A 25,921-nucleotide genomic window follows, 5' to 3' on the forward strand; every position below is an offset into this window, starting at 1 on the left:
ACACCTCTGGAGAGCAATTCCACCCAGACCCATTTCCCTCTGATAAATATACCTAACACTATGGGCAATTTGGCATTGCCAATTCACCTGGCCTGCACAGCTTTGGTACTGTTGGAGGAAACCAGAGCACCTGGAGGAAACCCACGCAGACACAGCGAGAATGTGCAAACTCCACACACAGTCCCCCAAAGCTGGAATCGAACCTGGGACCCTGGTGCTGTGAGGCAGCAATGCTAACCACTGAGCCACCATGTCGCCCTTTGTTTAGGTCTCTAGATGACTGATCCTTTAATGTGACCACTGTGATACTGTTTCCCCATTATTTCTCTCCAGGAGCCACATCTGGTATTTCTTTAGTACAGGCAGAGACTTTGTCAAAGAGCTAGTATCTGTAGCTGTCGGCTCAGGGCAGGTGCCAATTGAAGTTGTCAGCCCTCCAGAATTGTCCTGAAGTTCCCAGGAATTGAGGATTCCTGAAACATGGCTGCAAAAAAGAAAAATCAGTAGGGATGGCTTAAAATAAGGCTTTAGTTTCTTTTGAGCAATTTTATTTATTTATTCTTTTGAGATAACTTAAAAGGCTGTTTGGCAGATTGACGTTGGCAGATAATGTAATAGCGCCCTCTAAGAATATGCCCAACCAGAATTGGAAACTGTAGGTAAGGACTTCATTGTGGCTTGGCTGAAGCTTCACCAACCCAAACAGTGGGAAAATCCTATTGACACAATCTGTAGCATTAGCCTTCACACTGAGAAAGAGGCGACAGGGAGAGAATAGCAGCAGAGGTTGCAATGTGAAACTTGCTACCATGTGGAACTGTTGAGCTGAGTAGCAAGGATGCATGTGAAGGAGTGTACTGATAGGGTGGGAGAGGCCTCATATGAAGAATAAGGCCAGCACAAAGCTGTTGGTCTGAATGGCCTGTAGATTTGGAGTGCACTTTACGTAACTGTGGGTATGGTTGAAGCTGCTAGCACTTGCTGGGATAGAGGAATATTGGCAGGAATAGGGCCAAAGATATTCACAATTGGCTGACCAGCTAACTGAGGCTGCTGGTAAAGTGGCATGGGGAAATGCTCAGGGCTGTGGACATGTGACCAGGAAATAAGACTGAGGCAGTGATTGCACCTTTTTTAATATTGAAGGGAGGTGCTGACTGACAAAAAAAAAATTGTCTTAAAAGAAATGCAAGGAGCTCAGTTGTTTAAGGACAGTGACACTTGCTTCCAGTTCAGTACTGGAAGAAAGATGGAGAATTGTCTGAAATAACTCTGAGGCTGGTATACCATCACCAAGTCTCCCTTTATGAACTGTCCTTGCATCGTTTGAGGATCTGGTATAAGAATGTCAGTATCTCTGACACTCAACCTTTTTATATGTCAGTCAGTGGTCCCTGAATTGGAACAGATTAACAGCCACAGACAAGGAATTCTTATTCTGAGTGGTCCAGCTGGCTGACCTCATTACAATCACTCCAGTGTCGGGTGCAATACAGTAGAGGAGAAAGGGTTAAGTATTAAGACTTTATGCATAAGTTGCAGTTGTTGGTGTCTGAGGACTTGTATAGTGCAGGTGGGTATCGCCACTTCTGTTTGGACCGATATCTACGGACTTCACCACAGATCCTCCCGCCAGGTTTTTTGGCCTCCGTCTGTCCACTTCCCATCTCTACAGTATATTTTTAGTGCCTTACCTCTTATTTTTCAAATTAAAATTTATAAAAAAAAGCTAACTTCTGGAAGTGTGTAACACTCAATTAGCGAATGCAATTGAAAAGCCCTGTTATTTTGGCTGGAGACCCTTCAGTTTCATGTTAAGTTTTTCCACATGGGATGTCTACCCTTTTTATTATGTGCAGTCTGTTGGACTTGTTGGGTGATTCCAGTTAACATTTTTTAAAATCCATAATATTGAATAAAATTAGGTACCAAACAGCAAGTTGAGGCTCAGGGTATTTTAGTAACTCTTTCCCAAGTATTCAAAACGTTTATAAAAAAAACTTACCAATGGGTCATAATGACTGAGAATTCGTAAGGCTCTGAGGGATTGGTGTATATCTGTTATCCATAGAATGACATGAAAGAGCAGTAGGTGTGATTTATATGGACTTTAGTAAGGTGTTCGACAAGGTTTCCCATGGGAGACTGATTAGCAAAGTTAGATCTCATGGAATACAGCGAGAACTAGCCATTTGGATATAGAACTGGCTCAAAGGTAGCAGACAGATGGTGGTGGAGGGTTGTTTTTCAGACTGGAGGCCTGTGACCAGTGAAGTGCTACAAGGATCGGTGCTGGGCCCTCTACCTTTTGTCATTTACGTAAATGATTTGGATGTAAGCATAAGAGATACAGTTAGTAAGTTTGCAGATGACACCAAAATTGGAGGTGTAGTGAACAGCAAAGAGGGTTACTTCATATTACAACAGGATCTGGACCAGATGGGCCAATGGGCTGAGAAGTGGCAGATGGAGTTTAATTCCGATAAATGTGAGGTGCTGTATTTTGGGAAAGCAAATCTTAGCAGGATTTATACACTTAATGGTAAGGTCCTAGGAAGTGTTGCTGAACAAAGAGATCTTGGAGTGCAGGTTCATAGCTCCTTGAAAGTGGAGTCGCAGGTAGATAGGAAAGTGAAGGTGGCGTTTGGTATGCTTTCCTTTATTGGTCAGAGTATTGAGTACAGGAGTTGGGAGGTCATGTTGCGGCTGTACAGGACATTGGTTAGGTCACTGTTGGAATATTGCGTGCAATTCTGGTCTCCTTCCTATCGGAAAGATGTTGTGAAACTTGAAAGGGTTCAGAAAAGATTTATAAGGATGTTGCCTGGGTTGGAAGATTTGAGCTACAGGGAGAGGCTGAACAGGCTGGGGCTGTTTTCCCTGGAGCGTCGGAGGCTGAGGGGTGACCTTATAGAGGTTTACAAAATTGAGGGGCATGGATAGGGTAAATAGACAGTCTTTTTCCTGGGGTCAGGGAGTCCAGAACTAGAGGGCATAGGTTTAGGGTGAGAGCGGAACGATATAAAACAGACCTAAGGGTCAACGTTTTCACCCCGAGGTATGTGTATGGAATGAGCTGCCAGCGGAAGTGGTGGAGGCTGGTACAATTGCAACATTTAAGAGGCATTTGGATGGGTATATGAATAGGAAGGGTTTGGAGGGATATGGGCCGGGTGCTGTGAGGTGGGACTAGATTAGGTTGGGATATCTGGTCAATGTGGACAGGTTCGACTGAAGGGTCTGTTTCCGTGCTGTACATCTCTATGACTTTAAATGTATAGCACAGTAGCAGGTCATTTCGAATGAGCCATTCTGTGTGCGGGTTTATGCATGTGTGATCAGTACCTGCTGATGTCTGCAATTTTATGTAAATTTTTTTCCCCGCCTTCTTTTGTCAGCTATGTCACCGGACCTGACCAGTTCTCCTTACACAACTTTCGATCACTCCAAAGCCCACTACTACAGATACGATGAGCAGGTTTCACTCTGCTTGGAGAGACACGGGTGAGTTTATTTTTAAAGAATTCCCTGCTAATAGATCCCACTTTTTTTTTAAACTGTGTCAACTCCTATCTGTACTTTAAAATAATCTGGAAAGAATGCCTTGGGAGTCAGTTAAAGGGTGGTATCGGATGGTGAACAGTCTTAAAAGTGCAAAAGAGCAGGAATAGGCCAATTGGCCCCTTGAGCTTACTCTGCCATTCATTATGGCTGATGATCCAACTCCGTTGCTTTTTCCTACTTTTCCCTGTATACTTTAATCTCTTTTTTGCTCAATGAGCTATATCCAATTCCTCCTTGAAATTATACAATCGAGTCATAGAGGTCTACAGCACCACAAAAAGGCCCTTTTGGCCCATCAAATTCGCACCAGTCAAAAATAACCACCTAATATTCTAATTCCATTTTCAATATTCCGGCCTTGACTAGTTTCTGTGGTAGTGAATTTTCCAGGCTGAAGAAATTTCTCCTCCTTAGTCATGAATGATTAACCTGTATCCTCTTGACTGTGACCCCTGGTTCTGGATTGAGCCATCCTGACACACCCACCTGTTAAGGATCGATCTAATGTTCTGTCATCAATCCCAGAAACTGCCAAATACTTTCGGAAAATTTGTCTAAAAGGCAGTTGGGCCTTGATTGAGGCAAGCGACCATAGGATCAGAATGCCTCTGCCAAGACATGCTCCTCCCTGGGCTGTGCTGAGGGAGTCGCACTGGCAGAGGTGCCACATTTATCAGGTGGTGGGTGTGAAAGATTCCATGGCACCACCTCAAAGAAGAGCAGAGAAAGTTTCTATCCTGTGCAATGTTTATCCTTTTATCAACATCAGAAAAACAGACCATCTGGCCATTATCACATTGCTGCTTTTGGGAGCTTGCTATGTACAAGCTACCTTCTTCATTTCCTACAGTACAAAAATGACTAAACTTCAGAAGTACTTAATTAGTTGTATATAGGAGTGCAGATCTTTCTATTCTGTTCCTGTTCTTTTATTAGGGTGGGGTGGGGTATCTGCATCAGCAAGGGCTGGCTGGTCTCCCTTATCTATGGGCTTTCAGTTTTAAACATCTGCCCTGAATGCTGGATGGACACCAGGTGGCAAGCTTCTATTCAGTTTCTAGATCTTACGCAGTGATGTTCAAAAATATCAATTCATCAGTGCTGTAAATATTCAACAGCTTGATCAGTCTCTGTGAGCAAGATGCCTTGTAGTTTCAGTTACAATGCATTTGCAAAGTAGATGGATTTCGTGACGAGAATTTCCATTCTTCCAAGTTAAAGATTGTTGGGTTCCATGCCAAATTTTACCCATGCCATTCTCCCTTATTAAGAGTTCCCCTTCTAGAAATAAGGACAGTCACTCATTGTCAACAATTTCAGAGAAGCTATCCAGTGACCCAGTGTGCATTGCACCAGTCATGTCTATGCTTGACTGTACAGGGCTGGTAGTTTCTAATAAACTTATCCACATTGTTTTGAGTGATCCGAACCAAAATTTGAACGATGTCATGTATCTCTTTGGCATCGCAACTACCACTCATTCCTACTCGCCGCCCCCCAATCCCCACCACTGGCTAGCAGCGTTCTTGCACATTATGTGGTCATTTGGTTGAACTAACAAAGTTACTGGCCCCAGGTGGGATGACTACTCAGGGTAAATATTAGCCAGTAAAGCAATCAGGGTGCACATGCTTCTTTTTTAATTGATTAAATAATGTTTGTTCAATGTTGTTCTTAGTCCCATACCTTGCTCATCCTGTAAAGGCTGTCGAATGTAAAGGTTTGTTGATTTAACATGTTTCCTCGACTTCGGAGGGTTTTTCTGATTCAGGCTGGTGTATGGACTGTCCTGCATCATCATCAGTTGAGGTGGCAGTGAAAAGAAAGCTTACATTCTCACAACACTTCACCACAACTCATAATTATCGGTGAGTGTAGCAAGTGCAATGAATTACTTCAGGAATGTTCTTTGTCAACATTTTTTTGCACAGCAAAATCTCCTAAAGGACAAAAGGAACAGGTAGCTCCAAGCTTGTGGCCATAATTCCTTATATCTTAATTAACTTGCCATAATTTTTTGTCTGATTACAAGTCTATGAAATGCCCATCTGTGAAAATCACTTAAACACTAGTGATGTTCCACCCTTGGCACATCTGAAAGTTTTTTTTTGTTCTGTTTACATGGACATCACCTGCACTGTCACATCTGATTTGCTTGTGTATCCCATGCACTGGTATTTCTGACCTGAGCAAAACTGTTGCCTGCATTGATTTTAATTATTGCACGAAGCACTTGTGGATTGTTACCTTGACAGCAGAGAAGGGATCAGGGGGAGAGAGAGAAGGGTGAGCTGGCTTTGTACAAAGCAGAAGGCAGGGAGCATGTTCAATCAATACACAAAGGGGAAAAATGAAAAATTCCTATCGAGCGGCTTGTCTGAGTCCAGATTCATCACTCAATCTGGTGAATTTGCAGCAGCTGGAAGGCACTGGGGTCGATACTAATTTTAAAGCAATTAGTTTGGATGTGTTGCTATCAGCAAAGCTTGCGCATAAAGCTGTTGAAAACTCTGATAAATAGTTTACCAGCAGTGTTTAAGGAGACTGGGTCTCTTTCTGCCTGTCAATAACTTCAAATGTGCTTTCTTTTTGTTTTTGGAGGGGAACAAAAGTGATCCCAGTGAATGTCTTTTTAAAGAATAAAACAAAAGAACAAAGTACTGGTTTTCCATTTATACAAGGCATAGAGGTTAAAACAGCCTTCTCTTCCTGTTCCCCGCACCCCCTGCCCTCGCCCAATTTTCAGTCAAAATGTCAGGCCACATCAACCTCTGTTCAGCATGACAATTTTGTTTCAAGGTATTACTGATTTGCTCTGCAACAAGAGTTTTAGAGAAGTAAACAGTGAGAACTCAGAATGAGATTGAAGAACAACAAACATGGTGCCAAAAAATGGAAAGAGAGAGCACAAGAATGGGAACAGGAGAAGTATGAGATTGGGAGCAGAGATGAGGAGACTCTAGAAGTGAAGTGGATAAGAAGCCACTGAAGGAACTATGGGGTTTGGTTGAGGGTGAGATGTATGATCAGGATGGCAGCTGATGATGTGAGATAGAAATTGGGTGGAGCAGTTGTAAGTGGAGTAACATCAAACCAAGAGTTGAAGGGAATGGGGAGGAGGAAGGGGAATTTGAGAGGGGAAGAGCAGCTTTGGAAGCAGAAAAGGGAACGTGATACTGGAAAGCCCAAAATAGAAAGAGAACTGGACCAAGTGAGCATGCACGCAGTATGTCCATCAGCTCATTCCCATTTGCACTTTAGATTTTTCACGTAATCGGTAATCTTCATTTCCAGCCCTTTTGTTTTGTTAGGGTGAATATAAATTATGTGAAGTGCAGTACAAGATTTGGATTGAAATTTGCTGCCTAATATACCATAAAATATAAAAGCAGATGTAGGCCTGTCAGCCCATTATATCCCCTCCACCTTCAGTGCGGTTTATAGTGAATCTGATTATCTCCAAATCCACTTCCTTGTTTTCTCCCCATAACCCTGATTCTCATACTGATTAAAAAATCTTTTATCTCCACCTTTTTAGTGTGCTTGCTCAAGCTTGATAGCCTGCTGCAGCAAAACGTTCTTTTTGGCCACTCTCAGAAAAGAATTTCTTCCTCATCTTTGTCTTAAATGGGCAAATCCCGACTCTGGGATTATTCCCTCTGGTCCTTGACTCTCCCACAAGTTGAAGCAACCTCTCCACAATATTCTGTCAAGTTCCTAAGATCCTTTTGTCTCAAAAGGTCTCTTCTCAATTTTCTAAGCTTAAATAGCTTAGGTTGAGAGGTGACTTAATAGAGACATATAAGACAATCAGAGGGTTAGATAGGGTAGACAGGGAGAGCTTTTTCCAAGTATGGTGACGGCGAGCATGAGGGGGCATAGCTTTAAATTGAGGGGTGATAGATATAGGACAGATGTCTGAGGTAATTTCTTTACTCAGAGTAGTAAGGTATTGGAATGCTTTGCCTGTAGATTCGCCAACTTTATGTACATTTCAGTCATCATTGGACAATCATATGGACGGACATGGAATAGTGTAGGTTAGATGGGCTTCAGATTAGTAAGACAGGGCGGTGCAACATCGAGGGCTGAAGGGCCTGTACTGCACTGTAATGTTCTATATTAAATAAGTATAGGCCCAACCTATTTAACCTCTCTTATTCAGACAGTCCCTACATACCCAGGGCCGGAGATGTGTTGCTGGAAAAGCGCAGCAGGTCAGGCAGCATCCAGGGAACAGGAGAATCGACGTTTCGGGCATAAGCCCTTCCTGAAGAAGGGCTTATGCCCGAAACGTCGATTCTCCTGTTCCCTGGATGCTGCCTGACCTGCTGCGCTTTTCCAGCAACACATCTCCGGCTCTGATCTCCAGCATCTGCAGACCTCACTTTCTCCTACATACCCAGGATCAACCTAGTGAACTTTTTCTAAACTGCCTCCAACCTTTCCTAAGATCTTGTTGGAGATAGGCTGACGCGTGTTCTTTTATCCTGAAAATAATTCCTTTTTAAAGAAAACAAACCTGCATTTATATAGCTCCTTTCACAACATCAGGGCATCCCAAAACTCTTCACAATCAATGACATGCTTTTGAAATGTAATTAGTTTACTAATATGGACTGCACAGCAGGTAATTTACCCACACATAGCAATAAATTAATAACCAAGTTGGATTTTGGAAGGCATTTCAGAGAATTCTAGTCTTTTTAGTTGCTAAATGTGCGGACAAAATGGCCAAATAGCTACCTCCTGTGTTATATCAGTTTCACGCAGAGAGTGGTGTGTTTATGGAATAAGCTGCCAGAGGAATTGGTGGAGGCTGGTACGATTACAACATTTAAAAGGCATCTGGATAATTATATGAATGGGAAGGGTTTAGAGGGATATGCGGCCAGGTGCTGACTAATTGAACTAGATTAGGTTAGGATTTCTGTTTGACATGGAAGAGCTGGACCAAAGGGTGTGTTTCCGTGCTGTGCATCTTTGTGACTAACTCCGTGGTTTGATTCAAACGCTTGTATTTTCCAGTGGTGTAGCTGGTACAGCACCCTTGGCTGATTATATATTTCCTACCTCACCCTGAGGCTGATGTTTTGGAAAGAAGGAGCCAGTTTTTCTTTGTCAGAAATCCCTCTTCAGTGGGAAACTGAAATCTGGATTTTCACGAAAGAGAACCTTTTTAATTGATGTGGCTGCTGGCTTCCTATCCAAGGCACAATTGAAAGCAGCAGCTTTCACCCAAAGAGCCACTGATGATGTCAGTTGTCCTGAGGAGAATGAGCTATTACAGGAGTTACAAGCCTGGCAGCCATAAGGATGGTGGAAGGGAAGTCCTCTGGTGTTTTCTGGTGTTAACCTCGAATACCAAATTTATTGAACCAAGTTTCGTAACTTGGAATTTGACTCTTGCTAGCTGGTTTTCTCATCAGTTAAAGGGCAGTACGGTGGCTCAGTGGTTAGCACTGCTGCCTCACAGCACCAGCGTCCTGGGTTCAATTCCATCCTCAGGCGATTGTCTGTGTAGAGTTTGCATGTTCTCCCCATGTCTGTGGGTTTCCTCTGGATGCTCTGGTTTCTTCCCACAGTCTAAAGATGTGCAAGTTTGGCGGATTGGCCTTGCTAAATTGCCCATAGTTTTCAGGGGTGTGTAGTTGGGTTAGCCATGGGAAACGCAGGGTTGTAGAGAAACGATGGAGGGGTGGTGAGAGTCAGGGTGGAATGCTCTTCAGTGAGTTCGTGTGGGCTAAATAGCCATTTCCACACTGTAGAGATTCTATAACATGATTATAAAAACTACCATATTCACAAGCTGCAGCCAGAAAGAAACAATGATTTCTGTGACATCTTTCATAACTTTGACATCTCAAGCACTTTATGGTTAATGTACTCAGCAAGACCCTGCTATCAGCTATATGATAATCAAAATCATTTAATTGTGGATATTATTTGAGTGATAAATATCAGCAAGGAAAAAAATTGGCTTTGCTTTTGTAGGTAATTATGCCACAGGACTTTGTTAATTTTTCCTTGATAAGTAGAAGAGGCCTCAGTTCACACACCAGCCTCAGCAAAGACTACTTTGCCACAGTGCTAAAGTTGTCAGCCTTGGCTCATTGGCAGCTTCAGTTTAATGGTAGTCAGAAGGTCAAGCTTTACGTTCTTTTTGAATGTTGGCGTGTAAATGTGCCCCTTAATTCCATCCAGGTGCCACAGTAAACTAGTGCAGACAAAAGATCAGATTCTAAGGGATTGATAAGCAGAGAAGTGAGGGAATAGCTCAGTACCAAATTTCATTAGAGATATTGAGTTAACACTTCCACCAAAATAATGAGAATTGATGCTGGTTGTTTTTATTCATGAAACCGGGTTAACCTTGTTGGGACTCAGGCAGCTTGATGTAAATCTGCTTATTATTCAGCTATTGCACATGGGATAAAATGTTTCGCATAATAATAAAAAACAATTAGAGAGTCACCATGGTCTGATTGATCAGCCGCATTGAGTTTATTGGGAGTGCATTAAGAAAATAATTCAGTTTGTAACCATTATTGCTGCAAGTTTAAGAGGTGAACTTCATTTGAATTTTATATTTTGTTTCCCTGTTCCCATGACGATTGTAGCCTGTGTGTGATGTTGCTTGCTTTTTTGTGTGTTTTTCCCTTCAATTTTTTTTCTATTCTCGTCTCTTCAAATATCACCTATTAACTGGATATGACCTGTCCTTTGTGTAGGTAGCCTTGCTCAATTGCCTACCTGTCACATTTAGACCTTTCGCCCAGCAGCATGGACCCTGTGAAGATTGTGACTTAGCTAAACTGAACCGAGTCTGTAACCAGTCCTTCTTCAGTTCAGGAGGCTGCCTAGTCCATTGGTGGTGGCACTGGGAAGTCTTGATCTGCTTTGTAAACCAACTGAGTTGGTTAGCTTTAAATTGTGATGTAATGGAGCACTCTGCAACTAGAGCCTACTTGCCTTCACAAATTCACATACTTGCCCCATGTGTGCACCAGCATTGACATGTTTGGCCTGGGCTATTCTGATTCAACCGACTCAGGCCCAGACATATTGTGGTACTTAAGTCAGGTGCCCAGTATGTTCAGATTCATAAATATTATGGGGACTTTTGTTTTTACTGAGTTTTGTTCCTTGGCGGTGATGCAACCTGTATACAGACTTGTGTTTTTCTATTTTGTCATGCAGCTCCTCCCTGGGTAAAGAGAAAGGGAAACTCGTGTTGCAGGTAAGATATGAAGTTGGACCATGTTGGTCACCAACTGCTGCATTTACTTTGCATCTGACACTCACCAACAGTAGATCTAAATTTCTAAAGTCGCACGTTCATGTCACTGTTATTTTGTCTCTCCCTTTCTCTGTAACCTCCTTGAGTCTCAGGCTGCTGCACTCCTTCAATTCTAGTCTCTTGACCACTCCCAATTTCATCACTTCACCACATTGGCCATATCCCCAGCTATCTGAGACCTAAACCTCTTGACCTGTCTCTCTTCCATTACCATGCTCCATAAAACCTGCTTAGTTGACCAAACTTTGAAGCACATGAAGTAATTTCACTTAATGTGGATCAGTGTCCAATTTTATCAGTCTGACTCCTGTGAAAGACTGTGGGGCTGATTTTCCAGCACTTAAGGTACAATATACAGGTCGTTCTGCTATAATGTGACAGCTGTGTTCCTCCACAACCTCGTGCTGTGAGTGTGTGTGGGGTGATGTATGGGTATGTTTGAGTGCATGTGAGGGGTGGGGGTGTGTGTGTGGGGGGGGGTGTGTGTGGGCATGTTTGAGTGCGTGTGGGGGTGTGTGTGTCGAAGGATGTGTGGGTGTGTGCGTGAGGATATGTGTGTCTGTGTGCATGTGTGTTTGTGTGTGTGGGTATATTTGAGTGTGTATGGGTATACATGTGGATGTGTAGGTGTGTGAGGGAGAGTTGTGTGTGTGTGTGTGTGTATATTTGTGGGTGTGTATGGGTGTACATGTGAGTAATATGGAAAGCTGCTATAGAAGATCGAGCTGTTGAAGGTTGCTAATAGAAAATTACTATACCCGTTCAGTAGAGAGTTTGCAGTATCCAAATAGCATCCACGATTTGTCAGTTACATCATACCCAATTTGTGCTGATGAAATGCACATTATAGCAGAATGTCCTGATCGATGCAAATTGTTGTAGGTTGGTAGCAGTAGCCTTACCAAGTGCAACGATGTTGCAGGTTACATTACTTGTACTTGTAACTTTTCAGGTCAGCACATGAGTTAGGTATACTTTGAGGCCAATTCTGCCCGACAGCATTCATCCTTGGACAGCTAGCTGCATTTCTGTGCAAACCTATGGAATGTGTGGTTAACAGCATTTCATTGTACCAATCATGACAACAAATGTACATGCAATCTCCCTGGTATTGCTGTCAGCCCACCAAAGTTCAGATAAGTGAAGGAGAAATGAACAATGATCCAGGTTAAATGACTTTGTCCTCATTGAGGATAATGGCTGTTTGATGTTGATGAGGTTCCTGATCAACCCCTTTCTTACTGGGATATGGACAATAATTGAGACTTGGCCAGGATTACTCCTCTTTAATTGTCCTGAGAAAGTTGTGGCAGACATAGGATGTTGTGTTGATATTAATTGACCTTCCAGCCAAGGTGAGTGCTTGACCTGTCTCAGACAGCATTAAGTGACTTTGGCCTTCGTAAGGCTTGATCAGGGAGCAGGCGGAAGTTCCCTTCCTTGAAATCACTGGCAAACCAGTCAGGAATTTTTCCAAGAATCCAGCTGAATTATTGAATTCATGGTGTGATGTGTTATCTGAACTTCTGCATTTTGAGTCTCGAAGTCAAAACCACAACCTACAGCCTTGAAAGTCACTTTCTTCAGTTGGATGGGAGGGTAGGAAAGAGATCATTAACCAGGTGATTAATGAACTTTGTAAGGAGTCCTAAGTGCATTATGTACTGGCAGAATACTCTGAAGTCATTCTGCTTACGTGCTCCTCTGACACAATTCCCAGATGCAGAAGGCGTTTTATTCTGTGTGTGTCTGTTCTAATAGCCAGACCCTCTGTAAATCCAAAACATATTTAACATGAAGTAGATACAAAGCCTGCAGTTAATGCAAGGGCTCAAGGGTCACGAATCATTTCACATCACTACACTGCAGCAGATGGGGTCTATTGATTTTTTTTTTTCATCCTGTGTTCTCAGATCATTGAAGTAGAATTCAATTATTCCCACTCTTGTCAGAAAGCAGTCTGTGTACCCCTCCTCCCTTCCCCAGTGGACACATGCATAGAGTAAATAACATTGGAGTTGTTAAATCATGCAGTGTGATGTCAGGTGGATTTCAGACACACCTGCTCCTCCTCGTTGGCGAATATTGATGTTGTACAACTTTCGTTTCAAAACTTTTTTTTTCCCTTAAAATCTGGAATCGGGTGAGATGTTTTTAAGGTATAAATTGATGTCTGTGTGTTGCAAGCATTTTTGTTTTAACTTTAAGACTCCACTCTTTTTCTAACGTCCCTCTCCTCCTGCTCAGCTCTAAGTTGTGAACCACAACTCAGTGAGTAGCACTCTCACTTGCCATCCGAAACTCATTATTTCATGCTCTGTTCTGGAAATTTGAACACCAGAATCCAGGCTGACATGGTCAGTGCTCCAAGCACTGCTCTCAGATGAGGCATTAAACCATCCATACATTCTCAAATGGAGACAGAAGATCCTTGGGCTCCAGTGCCAATATCTATCCCTAACCAAATCATCTGGACATTATCACCGTACCATCTCTGAGAGCTTGTTCTACATGAAATGGCTGCTGCACTTTCCTACTTTACAGCACGGCTAGATTTCAGCGATTGAGGACTCTGGGTCTCTACCTGGAATGTGGAAGGTTGATGGGGAATCTGATTCATTGAAACTCAGATTGTTGAGAGGCCTGGATGCAGTTGACACAAGGATATTTCCAATAGTAGGAGAGAGTAGGAGCCAAGGGCACGGCCTCAGAATGAACGGACGACACTTTAGAATTGAGATGAGAAGGAATTTCTTCAGCTGGAGGGTGGTGAATCTGTGGAACCCCTTGTCGCAGAGGACTGTGGAGGCTGAGTCACTGAGTGTGTTCAAAACAAAGGTTTTTATTTAGTAAGGAGATTAAGGGTTAAGGGGGGAGAAGGTAGGAGAATGGCCTTGAGAAACAATTTAGAGTCGAGAGTGTGATGCTGGAAAAGAACAGCAGGTCAGGCAGCATCCAAGGTGCCATAGAATCAACATTTCGGGCATAAGCCCTTCAAGAATGAGGCTTGTGGGTTGTGGTACTGGTTTGGCTGCTACCCGCGTTTGACCTCTTTTCATTACAAACTTCTGCCAAAACCCCATCCACGTGGACACCTTGTGCTGACCTGCTACCCGCCCTCAACCTCTTCATTTCAAACTGCCGGCAAACCGTTAACACCCAGTGCCTGGAGGAGGAACGCCTCATATTCCAACTTGGGACTCCACAACCATTTGGAATTAATGTGGATTTCAACAGCTTCCTCTTCCCTTTTTTTTTTAACCATCCTTCCCCCCCCCCCCCCCTCCCCTCACATTATCCTAGTCCCAAGCCTCCAATTTGGCAACGCCCTCCAGACCTATCCATCACTGCTCCCTCTGACCTATCACATTCTCCCTCACCTTCATCCACCTATCTCTTTCCCAGCTACCACCTCCTCCCAACTCTTTCCCCCCACCCCCCCCACCACAACCATTTGTCTCTCAGCCCCGACCCACAAGCCCGATCCTGCTCCTTGGATGCTGCCTGACCTGCTGTGCTTTTCCAGCACCCCACACTCGACTCTGATCTCCAGCATCTGCAGTCCTCACTTTTTTCTCCCTGAGAAACAATTTAGTCATGATCATGTTGGAGCAGATTCTATGGGCAAATGACCTAATTCTGATCCTACATCTTGTGGTATAAATGCAAGTCTTTACTTCTTTACGACACATTTGACATTTTCTGATGCTCTCCTACAATCTCTCGTTGATGCTCTTGTGTCCATGTGCTCTCCTGCATATACCCTGTCCTCCTTGTTCCCACACACGTGCTCCCATAGGCACTCTTGTACCTGCTCTACCACTCACCATCTCATGCTGTTGTGTACCCAATTTACTCACATCGCGTCCTTCTGTGCTGCTACAATTTTGTTTTGCCTTGTAATCTCCCTGCAACGCCAATACATTTTGTCCCCATATCCTTTTTAAAACAAAAGCAATTATGGGTTTTGTGATTGGTCGATTGGTCTCCATTGGGGCTGGTAGATATTTAAATTGAATTAATAAAACTGGAACGTAAATGTTAATTTCATGGCTATCATTACTGAAAATTGATTGTCTTTTTTTTTAAAAAAATGTCTGATTCACATGTCCTTTGTGTTGAGTGGGGAGATATCTACAGCCCTTACCTGGTCTGGAGCCATTGTCTGTCCAAATTCACAGTACTGTGACTCTTAACTGCCCTCTGAAATAGCCAACTAACCCTCTCTGCTTAAGATCAATGACAAATGCTGACCCTACCAGTAATGTCCACACCCCATTAAACAGTGAAGAAATAATGTTAGCAGGATATAGTATGAAGAATACAATTTGGAGAAATTTCAGAAGGACAGCAATGTTCGCACCACCAAAGTGGAACAAAATGCAAAGGAAACAAATTCTAATATGAAGAGAATCACTTGATGTATAATTTGCAAAAGTATAATATTCAATCCAGAAGCATGTCATTAAAAGTTCCAGTACAGATAAATGATTTTTTTTTGTACAGAATGTGTTTCCCTTTTTGTTTCTCTCTGGTAATGGCCTGTCCAAGTACTGTTTCTTAATCTCGCTGCAGTACCTCACCCAAACACAGGTTTGGATGATGCTCATGTTGGCTGGGCCTGAGATCATTGAGGATAAACCACAGCTCATCTCAATTCAGTTTTGTCCCATTGTAAGAAGAGTGTGTGTGTGTGTATATATAGAGGAGTGGAGATTATTGCTGAATAATAATCAGAGCAAGAGCCTCCACTTTTGTATTCTCAAAATTGTGGAACCTAAGAGTGTGAGCAGGATTAAGCACTTGGGTGGGACACGGTCCTCCAGATTCCACATGGGGCATGTGATTGGACGGCATTTATGTCCAGACCCAAGCCTGTCACTTGTTTTCTAATAGTACTGAAAGCTGCCACACATTTCATAGCTAACTCAAAGCGCACCTACGTGCAAGTGATTTATGGATTGTGCTGCTGTTATGTTGGAAGTCCAGTGTTTCATAGAGGCAGATGGTATTATGCTATTTGGTATACGTGGCAATGGAATATTATAAGGAGCTTTTGCAATGATGTGATGCCACTGTAAAATAAACTCTCTTCTGCAGAGATCAATGATATCTATGAAAATCTATTTGGAAATTTCCTGGGTGCTCACCTGTTTGTGCTGATAGTGCGTAGTTTGGAATTCAGAACAAGGTCAATAGCCAGGTTTACTGTGTGCCAGAGCTGCCACCATCTCGGGGAGAATATCATGGCTTAATAATTTATTAGACCTTGCATTTTTTTCCCTCCCTTACCTTTAATCAATGGATACCAAGTCCAGTTGGAGCAGTGGTCTATCAGCCATGTGACTAAACCTGAGGCCCACTAGGGTCTATATGGCTTTGTGAATTTGATACCTTGATGGTTTTTTTATAGTTCTTTCTGTCCAGGGAATTGAAGTGAGAACAAAGCTACACTACTAAAATACTTTCTCTTTTTAACACTTGCAGCAAAAGTACGTCCGATGTTCTGTCCGAGCAGAGATCAGGCACTTGAGGAGAGTTCTATGCCATAGAATTAATGTGATCGATCAGCAACAGGTAAGTTATGGAGGGTTAGCAAGGAATTCATTTGTTTCTTCACAAGATTTGCTATAATATAACTGACTTTCTTTCTGCAGGTGCAAATATTGTTTGACAATGAGCCTTTGCCAGAGCACATGACTATGAAGCAGCTCTGGCTCTTGAGATGGTACGGCAAGGTGAGTGATTAGTACACAAGTAGCGAGGAGAAAATGAGGATTGCAGATGCTCAAGTTTAAGAGTGTTGCTGGAAAAACCCAGACGGTCAGGCAGCATCCAAGGAGCAGGAGAATCGACCTTTCTGGCATAAGCCCTTCATCAGGAATGAGGCTTGTGGGCCAAGGAGGCTGAGAGATAAATGGGAGGGTTTGGGGTTGGGAGTGCGATAGGTAGGTGAAGGTGGGGGTGAAAGTGGTAGGTTAGAGAGGAGGGTGAAGCATTTCCCATCCCCACAACCTATCCCAGTCCCAACCTTCCATCTCTGCACTGCTTCTTGAACAGTCCTACCTGACCATCTTTCTTCCCAGCTATCCACTCCACCCTCCTCTCTGACCTATCACTTCCCCTTGCCCCACCCCCACCCATTTATCTCTCAGCCCTCTTGGCCCACAAGCCTCATTCCTGATGAAGAGCTTGTTCCCGAAACAACTAATCTCGTGCTCCTTGGATGTTGCGTGATCGGCTGTGCTTTTCAAGCACCACGTCCTTCGGCGTGTGCAAGTAGCTGCTTGATTACTGTGCTTGAGGGAGAAAGAAAGAGAAGGTTCCCGAAACAAGGCCAGATAAAGGAGAGCCTTGTATGGACTATAAACACTATGGTGTCATCTAGTTACTGACTTTTACCAGTAGCAACAATTTCCCTTTATTTACTCTACTAAAACTAATTTTTTATGTATTTGGAACATGTCTTTATATCTGCACTTAACCCCTCTGCTTTGGAGACAACAGTCCCCAAGTTTCTAAAATCTGCTGCTGTTCTCTTAGCTGAAGTCTTTTCTTTTTACCACTCTATCAATTTTTGTCAGCCATGACCTTCTGAAGAACACATCTACACCTATGCCCAGATCATCAATATACACAACAAACAGCAGTAACTCCAGCACTGAACGCTGTAGAACCCTGATGGAAACTGACTTCCAAACCGAGAAACATCCAATTACCATCATTCTCTGCTCCGTGCCTCAAAGGAATTTGGATCTAATGTGCCACTTTCTTTCTTTCTTGACCAATCTGCTGTGAGGGACCAATCAAAAGCCTGATCAAAGGCCACCAAATGAATTGCCCTCCTAACACTCCAGATTACCCCCTCAAAATATTTGATCAAAGTTGTCAAACATTACTTTCCCTTAACAAATTTATGCTAATTAATCATTCTCTCTCCAAGTGCAGATATATTCTGTTCCTCCGAATTCTTTTTAATTACTTCCTGATCATTGGGGTTAAACTGACTGACTGGCCTGTAATTTTCTAGTCTTTCTCCTCTGTTTTTTCAATAACTCTGGAATCCTCTGGAAATTCATCTATGGCCAGAAAGGATCTGCAAATTAGTGCGAGAGCAACTAATATTTCCTCCCTCAACAGCCTGGAATTGATTTCGTCCAGGCCTGATAATGTATCTCGCTCTGTACCTACCTGATGTCTGTACCTGCATCAACCTTTAATATTGTAACGATCGATGAAAAGTATTAATTGAGGACCCTACCCTCACCTTCCAGATCCACATAGTTTATTCTTATCATCCCTAATGAGCCCTACTCTTTCCTCATGTATTTTAAACAATTAAGAATATACTTTAAACTGCTTTAGGTTTTCCTTTATTCGAATTACTAATGCTTTCTCATACAATCTCTTAGCTTCTGTAATTTCTCTTTTTGTTTTTATTCTTCCTGTGCTTTTCATCTTGCTTTAAGACTCCATCATATTGAGCTCTCTGGGCAATTAGGGAGGAGCAATAAATGCTGACCCAACCTTTGGGGCAGCACGGTTGCTCAGTGGTTAGCACTGCTGCCTCTCAGCGCCAGGGACCTGGGTTCGATTCCAGCCTGGGGCAACTGTCTGTGTGGAGTTTGCACATTCTCCCCATGTCTGCGTGGGTTTTCTCCGGGTGCTCTGGTTTCCTCCCACACTCCAAAGATGTGCAGGTTAGGTGAATTGACCCGTCGTGTTAGGTGCATTAGTCAGGGATGAACATAGGGGAATGGGTTTGGGTGGATTGCTCTTTGGAGGGTCGGTGTGGACTTGTTGGACCGAAGGTAATCTAATCTAATCTAAATTAACCTAGTCCCATTTGCCAGCATTTGGCCCATATCCCTCTAAACCCTTCCTATTCAGATAACCATCCAGATGCCTTTTAAATGTTGTAATTATACCTTCCTCCAACATCTCAATTGCTGCCTTATTATTCTTTGTACTTTTCTGAAATTTCATTACACATTTGGTTTTCTATCTCTCTCTGATTTGCTTGTGGGGGTGGGGAGTGGCTATAATCCTTTTGTGTCTTTTTTATAGTTTTTCTTTTGCCCATACTGTCCAATTTGATGATCATTTCCTCCTAACTGCTAAAATTGATTCCTCAATCATTACTGTGACTCCAACCACTCTTGTATCTACAGCTTTATCTCATCTGAATACCCTGTAATCAAAGAATGTTGAGTTACCAATCCTGCTCATTTTTATCAGCCAAGTTTTGATTATACCTACAATATTACACTCTCATGCCCTCGGCTCATCTGCCTTATTCCTTGGACACATTCCTTTTAAGATATATTCCATTTAACTGTGGTATTATCACTGAATTGTTAATCCAGGGACCCAGCTAATGTCCTGGGGACACCAGTTCAAATCCCGCCACAGCAGATGGTGAAATTTGAATTCAATAAAAATCTGGATTTAAGAGTTTCATGATGACCATGAATTCATTGTCGATTGTTGGGGGAAAGCCCATCTGGTTCATTCATGTCCTTAAGGGAAGGAAACTCCCATCCTTACCTGGTCTGCCCTACATGTGACTCCAAACCCACAGCAATGTGGTTGACTCAACTGCCCTCTGGGATGGGCAATGAATGCTGGTCTAGCCAGGGATGCCATCATCCCATGAATGAATTTTAAAAAAAACTACAGGCTAGTTAGCTAAACATCTGTTACTGTGAAAATGTTAAGAGTATTATAAAGATCTCATAGCAGAGCATTTAGAAATACATAATATGATCACGCAGAGTCACCATAGTTTCATGAAGGGGAAATAATGCCTGACAAATTTGTTAGAATTATTTCAGGTGAGAAGTAGTGGATATAATATATTTGCATTTTCAGAAGGCATTAGATAAGATACCACATATTAGACTATGTAATAAGATACGATCATATGTTGTTGAAAGTTGTATGATAGAACAAACAGGATTGGCTAACTACCAGAACACAAGCAGTTGGAATAAGGGGGAGTTTTCAGGATGGCAACTAGTGGTGTATCACAGGGATCACTTCTAGGGCCACAAGTATTTGCAATATAAATGACTTGGGTTAAGTGAATGTACAATAATCAAGATTGCAAAAGATATAAAAATAGGTAGGAGAGGAAGTGGGGAGTATGACAGATTTTGTCAAGGGATATAGACAGGTTAGGTGAGTGAAAAACTTGGCAGGTGGAATATAATGTGGAGAGATGTGAGGTGCTGCACTTTAGCAGAAAGAATAGAGATGATGAGTATTATTTACAGAGAGAGAGAGAGAGAGAGAGAGAGAGGCTGCAGAACAGGGATTTGGAAGTTCCTGTACACGAATCACAAAAAGCTAGCTTCAATTTCAGTGGAAAATAAGTAAGGCAAATGGAATGATGGCCTGCATTTCAAAGGGAATGAAGTATAAAAAGTAGAGAACTTTGGCTAAAATGCAGGGCATGAGTCAGATCACAGCCAGGATTCTGTGAACTGTTTTGGTTTCTTATCTAAGGAAAGATGTAGTGGTATTAGAGGCAGTCCAGAGAAAGTTCTTTAGACTGGGATTTTTTTTTTTGAGAGAGAGTTTGAGTAAAGTGGGCTGGTATTTGTTGGAACAGAGAAAAATGAGAGGTGACCATGCTAAAACATACAAGATTCTTGGGATTGACAGGTTAGATACAGAATGGTTGTTTCCCCTTCTGGGAGAGTCTCAGGGCAAAAGGCATAATCCCAGAATAAAGGGTCACACATTTAAATAAAGATGTGGAGGAATTTCTTCTGAGGGGAGCCGATTTGTGGAATTCTTAACCACAGAGAGGGCTATCGAGGCTGGGTCATTAAAAATCTGTCCATCTCAGCCTTGATTATACTTTAATCAGTAAGGGAATCAAGGGTTATGGAGAAAAAGCAGGAAGGCAGAGTTGAGGATTATCAGATCAACCATGATCTCATTAGCACAGCAGCCCCAGTCACTGGCCTGTTTTTGCTTTTACATCTTATTGTTAAGACAAGAGCAATTAATGCGTCACACGATGGCTAGTGCAGTTGAATTTGATTGCACTTTGTAGGGCTCAAGTATGGGGGAAAATGAGGAATGTACCTTTTGGGATGGTTTGCACCTAAATTGTACTGAGGCTGGTGTTCAAGCAAGCTGTGTAATAAGGGACCTAGATGGAGTTTTAAGCCAAGTAATATGTGCAAAGGATCAAAATCCTCTACGTGGGGTTTAACCAGGGTTTTGTATAGCTGCAGCATAACTTGTGTCCTTGTGTACTAGTCGAGACAAGGCAAGAGAAAAAGATATTATGGGAGATGACAGACTGTGACATAAATGGATAGTGTACACATTGAAGAATAAATAAGAACTTTGACAAAGGGTCAGTTAGACTCAAAACGTCAGCTCTATTCTCTCCTTACAGATGCTGCCAGACTTGCTGAGATTTTCCAGCATTTTCTCTTTTATGGTTTCAGATTCCAGCATCTGCAGTAATTTGCTTTTATTGTAGAATAAATCAACAGACCAAGTAGACTTGGTGTTGATTTGTTAATTAATGGTTTTTGGATGTTCGAGAGGAATGGTCTAAGTTCAGGAAATGTAGATGTGAAAAGGTTTGTGTAGCAATGATACATGATAAAAGCAATAAGTAAGTTGTGGAAGTGGAGCACAGTTCCCCCAACAGTTTCACTAGGATTGGGTATAAGGGAGGGAATATTAGAAGCTTGTCAGAAAGGTATGGCAAATAAGTAGTGACCATAATAATGACCAGATAAACTTTATGGGGTGTTGAAGATCTCCTTCTTCTCCTTGCAGCACTCCCTCGATTCTGCACAGAATGCAGTTTGGATTTTATCTCAACTTAATGGCATGAGTCATAAACTCTCAATCTTCTAAACTCTGACAAATTTACCTTCCTACCCGTAATGTAGTGGAATTTGCCAGCTGGTTTGCAATTGTAAGAGAAATCTTAGCGGTGGTGATCAATGCCAAGGCTAAAAGCTAGTGTTCTAGTGTAAATGAATGTGAAAGGTCAAGAGGGAAAGTTCCAAAGTATGGGGCACAAAGGTTGAAGTCTACACTTCATCTTCGTTCTGTCATGACGACCCAATTTTGGAAACTGTTTATGGCGTATGTTGAGAAGCTTGGGTAGTGACATTGATGAATAGCTTTAGGAGTTGGATTTTCTGTTATTTTGTATTGCTTGCATCGAGGCAGAGTTTTTGGACTAATGTAAGTTCTGTAAATGCAGTTTCTCTAGGGCTTGAGGGGAAGGGGTGTAAATGTTCCATTTGTGACTGGCATCGTGTTGCAAAAGGACACTCTCACCAGTGACTGTGTAACTCACTAACTGCTTCCCATCCATTTCAGTGAGAACTGAACTCCTCAGTTTCTGTAGTGGCTCATGCAGCTCGTTTTTTTTAATAGCCTAGTCTCATCATGCTTTTATAGTTTTTCAGCAATATTTTGCATATTGTTATTTCTTTAACAAAGCTAAATGGCCAGGCATTTCACAATAGCATGATGAACCAGAAATTGGTACTGACCTACTGAGAATGATACTGTTCTGGTCTGTAGACGTGGATTTTTGAGCCCAAATCTTGGATGTGGCACTACTGCCCTGTTTGCACTAGCACCCATCATCATGAAGTGTTTGAGAGGCTTATGATGAGGCATTTTAAGACCATGCTGCCCCCCGCCCCTCCGCCGGACACACTGCAGTTCGTATATTGTCCTAACCGCTCAACAGATGATGCCATTTCCACCACCCTCCATCTGGCTCTCACTCACCTGGAGAAGAGGGACACCTACATCAGATTACTGTTCATAGACTTCAGTTCTGCATTTAACACTATCATTCCTCAACACCAGATTGGAAAGCAGAGTCTCCTGGGCCTAAATACCTCCTTTGTATCTGGATTCTGGACTTTGTCTGGGATACCTCAGTCAGTCCAGATTGGGAACAGATTGGATCGTAAGACAACGGATAGTGAGGGCAGCTAAGATCATCGGGGGTCTCTCTTCCCTCCATTACTGACATTTACACACTACGCCATACCCGAATGCCTAAGAGCATTGTGGAAGACCCCACACACCCCTCACTCAAACTTTTCTCCCTCCTGCCATCTGGCAGAAGGTACCAGAGCATTTGGTATCTCACGGCCAGACAATGCAGCAGTTTCTTCCCCCAAGACATCAGGCTCCTTAACACAGTATGATCAGACTTTATTCCGTCTGAAACTCTTTGTTCTAGCAGCAATTCAAAGTCGTGCAATGTTTTATTAATTCATTCTTTTATTACACTGTAATTTGTACACCACTGTGCCTGCTGACTTCGTGTTTTGCACTTCTTATGCACTATGTCGTCCTGTGTATGATTAAATAGTTTGTGCTGTTCATGTAGCACCCTCAGTCCTGGAGGAATGCTGTCTCACTTTTACTGTATCAGTTGTATATGGGAGCAATGACAAATAAAAGCTACTCTCGAGTCTTGACTTGACTTGACCCCTGAATGCCAGGTCGGCATTCTACTTCCTGTGCTATGGCTGCCAGAGGAAAACTGGATCAAAAGATATAGTCTGGCATCCTTTGAATAGTAGTCCTAGGGTCAATAACTTTGGTAAGAAGTCTGGGAGTAGGTGGCTTTTAAAAGTTATGACACTATTTAAACATTGCTCATCAAAGAATTTGGTGATTCACCTGCATGGATTGCCACATTTAATGTTCAGCTGCGCAAGCAATTAGGCATGTTAGCTGTGGCTTTAATGTATGAGTAAGGGTCTTGCTATAATTATATAGGACTTTGAGACTACATCTGGGTTACGATGTACAGTCTTGGTCATCGTGTTAAAGAAAGGATATATTGGTCTCCAAGATGCAGTAAAGGCTCACTAGATTGATGCCTGGAATCAGAGTTGTCTGATTCTGGGCCTTTACATTCTTGAGTTCAGAAAAAATAAAAACCACCTTGAGTGAAACAAAATTCTCAATAGGCTTGACAGAGTAGAAGAATCATAGAATCCCTACGATATGGAAGCAGGCCATTTGACCCATCGAGACCACACCAACACCCTGAAGAGCATCCTGCATGCACCAAAGCCCCTATCCCTGTACACCCACATTTTCCCATGGCTAATTCACCTAACCTTGCACGTAGTAACTCAGGTTCTGAAGAAGAATCACTAGTCTTGGAACATTAACCATTTCCCTCCACAGATGTTGTCAGAGCTGCTGAGTTTCTTCAGCACTCTCTGTTTTTGTTTGTAGAAGCTAAGTCTGTTTCCTTGGCTGGAGGATCTAAGACTGGGGTATAACCTCAGGATAAGAACTGAACTCTGGAAACACTTCATTCACTTCGAAAGTTTAGAATTCTTGACTTAGATTCTCAATTGTTGGGTGCATTAAATACTGAGTGATGGATTTTTGGACATTGAAACATAAGGGATATGGGAATGGGCAGTAAAGTGGAGTAGAACATCACATTGAATAATGGAACATGTTTAAGGGTTCTTATGGGTTTGAATCCTAGAGGTGTACGGCATAGGAAAAGGCCCTTTGCCCGTTGAGTCTGCGCCAGTTAAAAACAAACACCAAATAGAGACCATTCTTGCTACTATTTCCTTTATGTAACGGTGAGAATTTAACTTCACTTCCTACTTTTTCCTTCAGCCTACACCAATGGTCCTTCAATACAGTGTGAAGGAGAAGCGAGGAAGGTGAAAGCAGAGGCAGACAAACAACTCTTCCAGTGCATCAAAATGTGCTGTCACTGTTTTTAGGAAAAAAAAACTGATATGCTGAGCAAGCCTGGACTTTGGAAAACATTTAATTCCTACTTAAGATCCTGTGGTCTATGCATCTCCACCTACCAAATAGACTGTGTCCAGCCAGCTTGGATCTGCTTGTAAATTTAAGGCAAGCCCTGTCTCTGTAGCCTGGTGGCAATTTGTGAAAGAGCCATGTACTCTGCCACTGTTGCCATCCATCCGCCCTCACTGGTCATTGAATTCCCTCCAATTGGGGCAGGGACAATTGGCTGGCCTCCTCCAAAAAGAAGATATTCAAGACAAATGTGTTTTCAGCATACACTGCTTCTGACACATACTTCAGCTAAACTTCATGCCTCGATCCAACCTGCAAGCTGACAGTAATCCTGCCAGCAGCCTGCAAGCTGACAGTAATCCAACAAATGTACAATGGGACCTTATCTGCTGTATGTCGCTCAGTCCAGAACAAAGAAAGGCAGCCAATCGTACAGGTTGGATAGTTTGTATACTTATTTATTTCCTCTTTTTTTAAATGGGCTATCTAGTGTTAAAGAAGCTTTCAGTGAAATTTGCACTAACAGAATGGCTTTTTTAGATAATGCATTATGAACTGATAACTGTATTCTTAAGTCCCAAGCAAGTATTGAGTTCTACAGCATTCTGTTTAAGGGGGGAGAATTTTACACATGATTTAAAACCCCTGTGACTGATACCAGTGGAAATTGAAATCTATTTCTCTTCCTTCTGCGGTTAATTTTTGTAGTGTTGTAACATCCTTAATTGTTCCACTGTACCAGATATTCCTTTTCTTTTCCAAAAGGAATTCAAGAATGTGTGCTTTTGCAACTTCTGTAAAGGTTTGTTCTGTATTGTTGTAAACCTTTTGGATTATTTCAAGTATTGAGTGCCTCTATGTAAATTTCAAACGCAAAAATGATATCAAGCTTGGAGTCTAAGCAAATGAAATTTTGTATTTTATTTCTCCCTGACCCCCCACCCCTAAACAGGTTGTGCTATTTATTCCTCAAACTCCATTAAGGATGGACATAGTGGGTATCCTTGTGGTCACATTTTCATGGATGTGCCTGAGCAATGAATGTTGGCACAGTGCTGAACATTTGGTTAAACGAATTGATTGAACCAGAGTAGGTAGAGGGAGGTACTGGGAAAAACCAAGCAGGCCAGGCACTATCTGAGGAGTAGTCGACGTTTCAGGTAAGACTATTCAGCAGTTGATTCAACCATCCAGGGCACAGCGAATAGTAATGGAGTGCATGCACTAATCTAAAAAGACTGACCA

At 42.4% G+C, this 25,921-nt stretch overlaps 1 protein-coding gene across 1 annotated transcript in view; it reads left to right on the top strand.

The window, feature by feature from the left end:
• Nucleotides 1-25,610, top strand: part of pcgf1 (polycomb group ring finger 1) — a 49,332-nt gene extending 23,722 nt beyond the window's left edge. Inside the window, exons 5-9 of the mRNA XM_043692849.2 lie at nt 3,399-3,504; nt 10,765-10,804; nt 16,352-16,441; nt 16,522-16,602; nt 24,524-25,610. Coding sequence (XP_043548784.1) covers nt 3,399-3,504; nt 10,765-10,804; nt 16,352-16,441; nt 16,522-16,602; nt 24,524-24,574 — 368 coding nt within the window. The 3' untranslated portion in view covers nt 24,575-25,610. The remainder of the gene's footprint in view (nt 1-3,398; nt 3,505-10,764; nt 10,805-16,351; nt 16,442-16,521; nt 16,603-24,523) is intronic.
• Nucleotides 25,611-25,921: the final 311 nt, after the last annotated feature.

This window comes from Chiloscyllium plagiosum, unplaced genomic scaffold (assembly GCF_037043375.1).
Source record: "Chiloscyllium plagiosum isolate Xiang-an unplaced genomic scaffold, Cpla_swu_hap1 HiC_scaffold_1, whole genome shotgun sequence".
Classification (NCBI taxonomy): Eukaryota; Metazoa; Chordata; class Chondrichthyes; order Orectolobiformes; family Hemiscylliidae; genus Chiloscyllium; species Chiloscyllium plagiosum.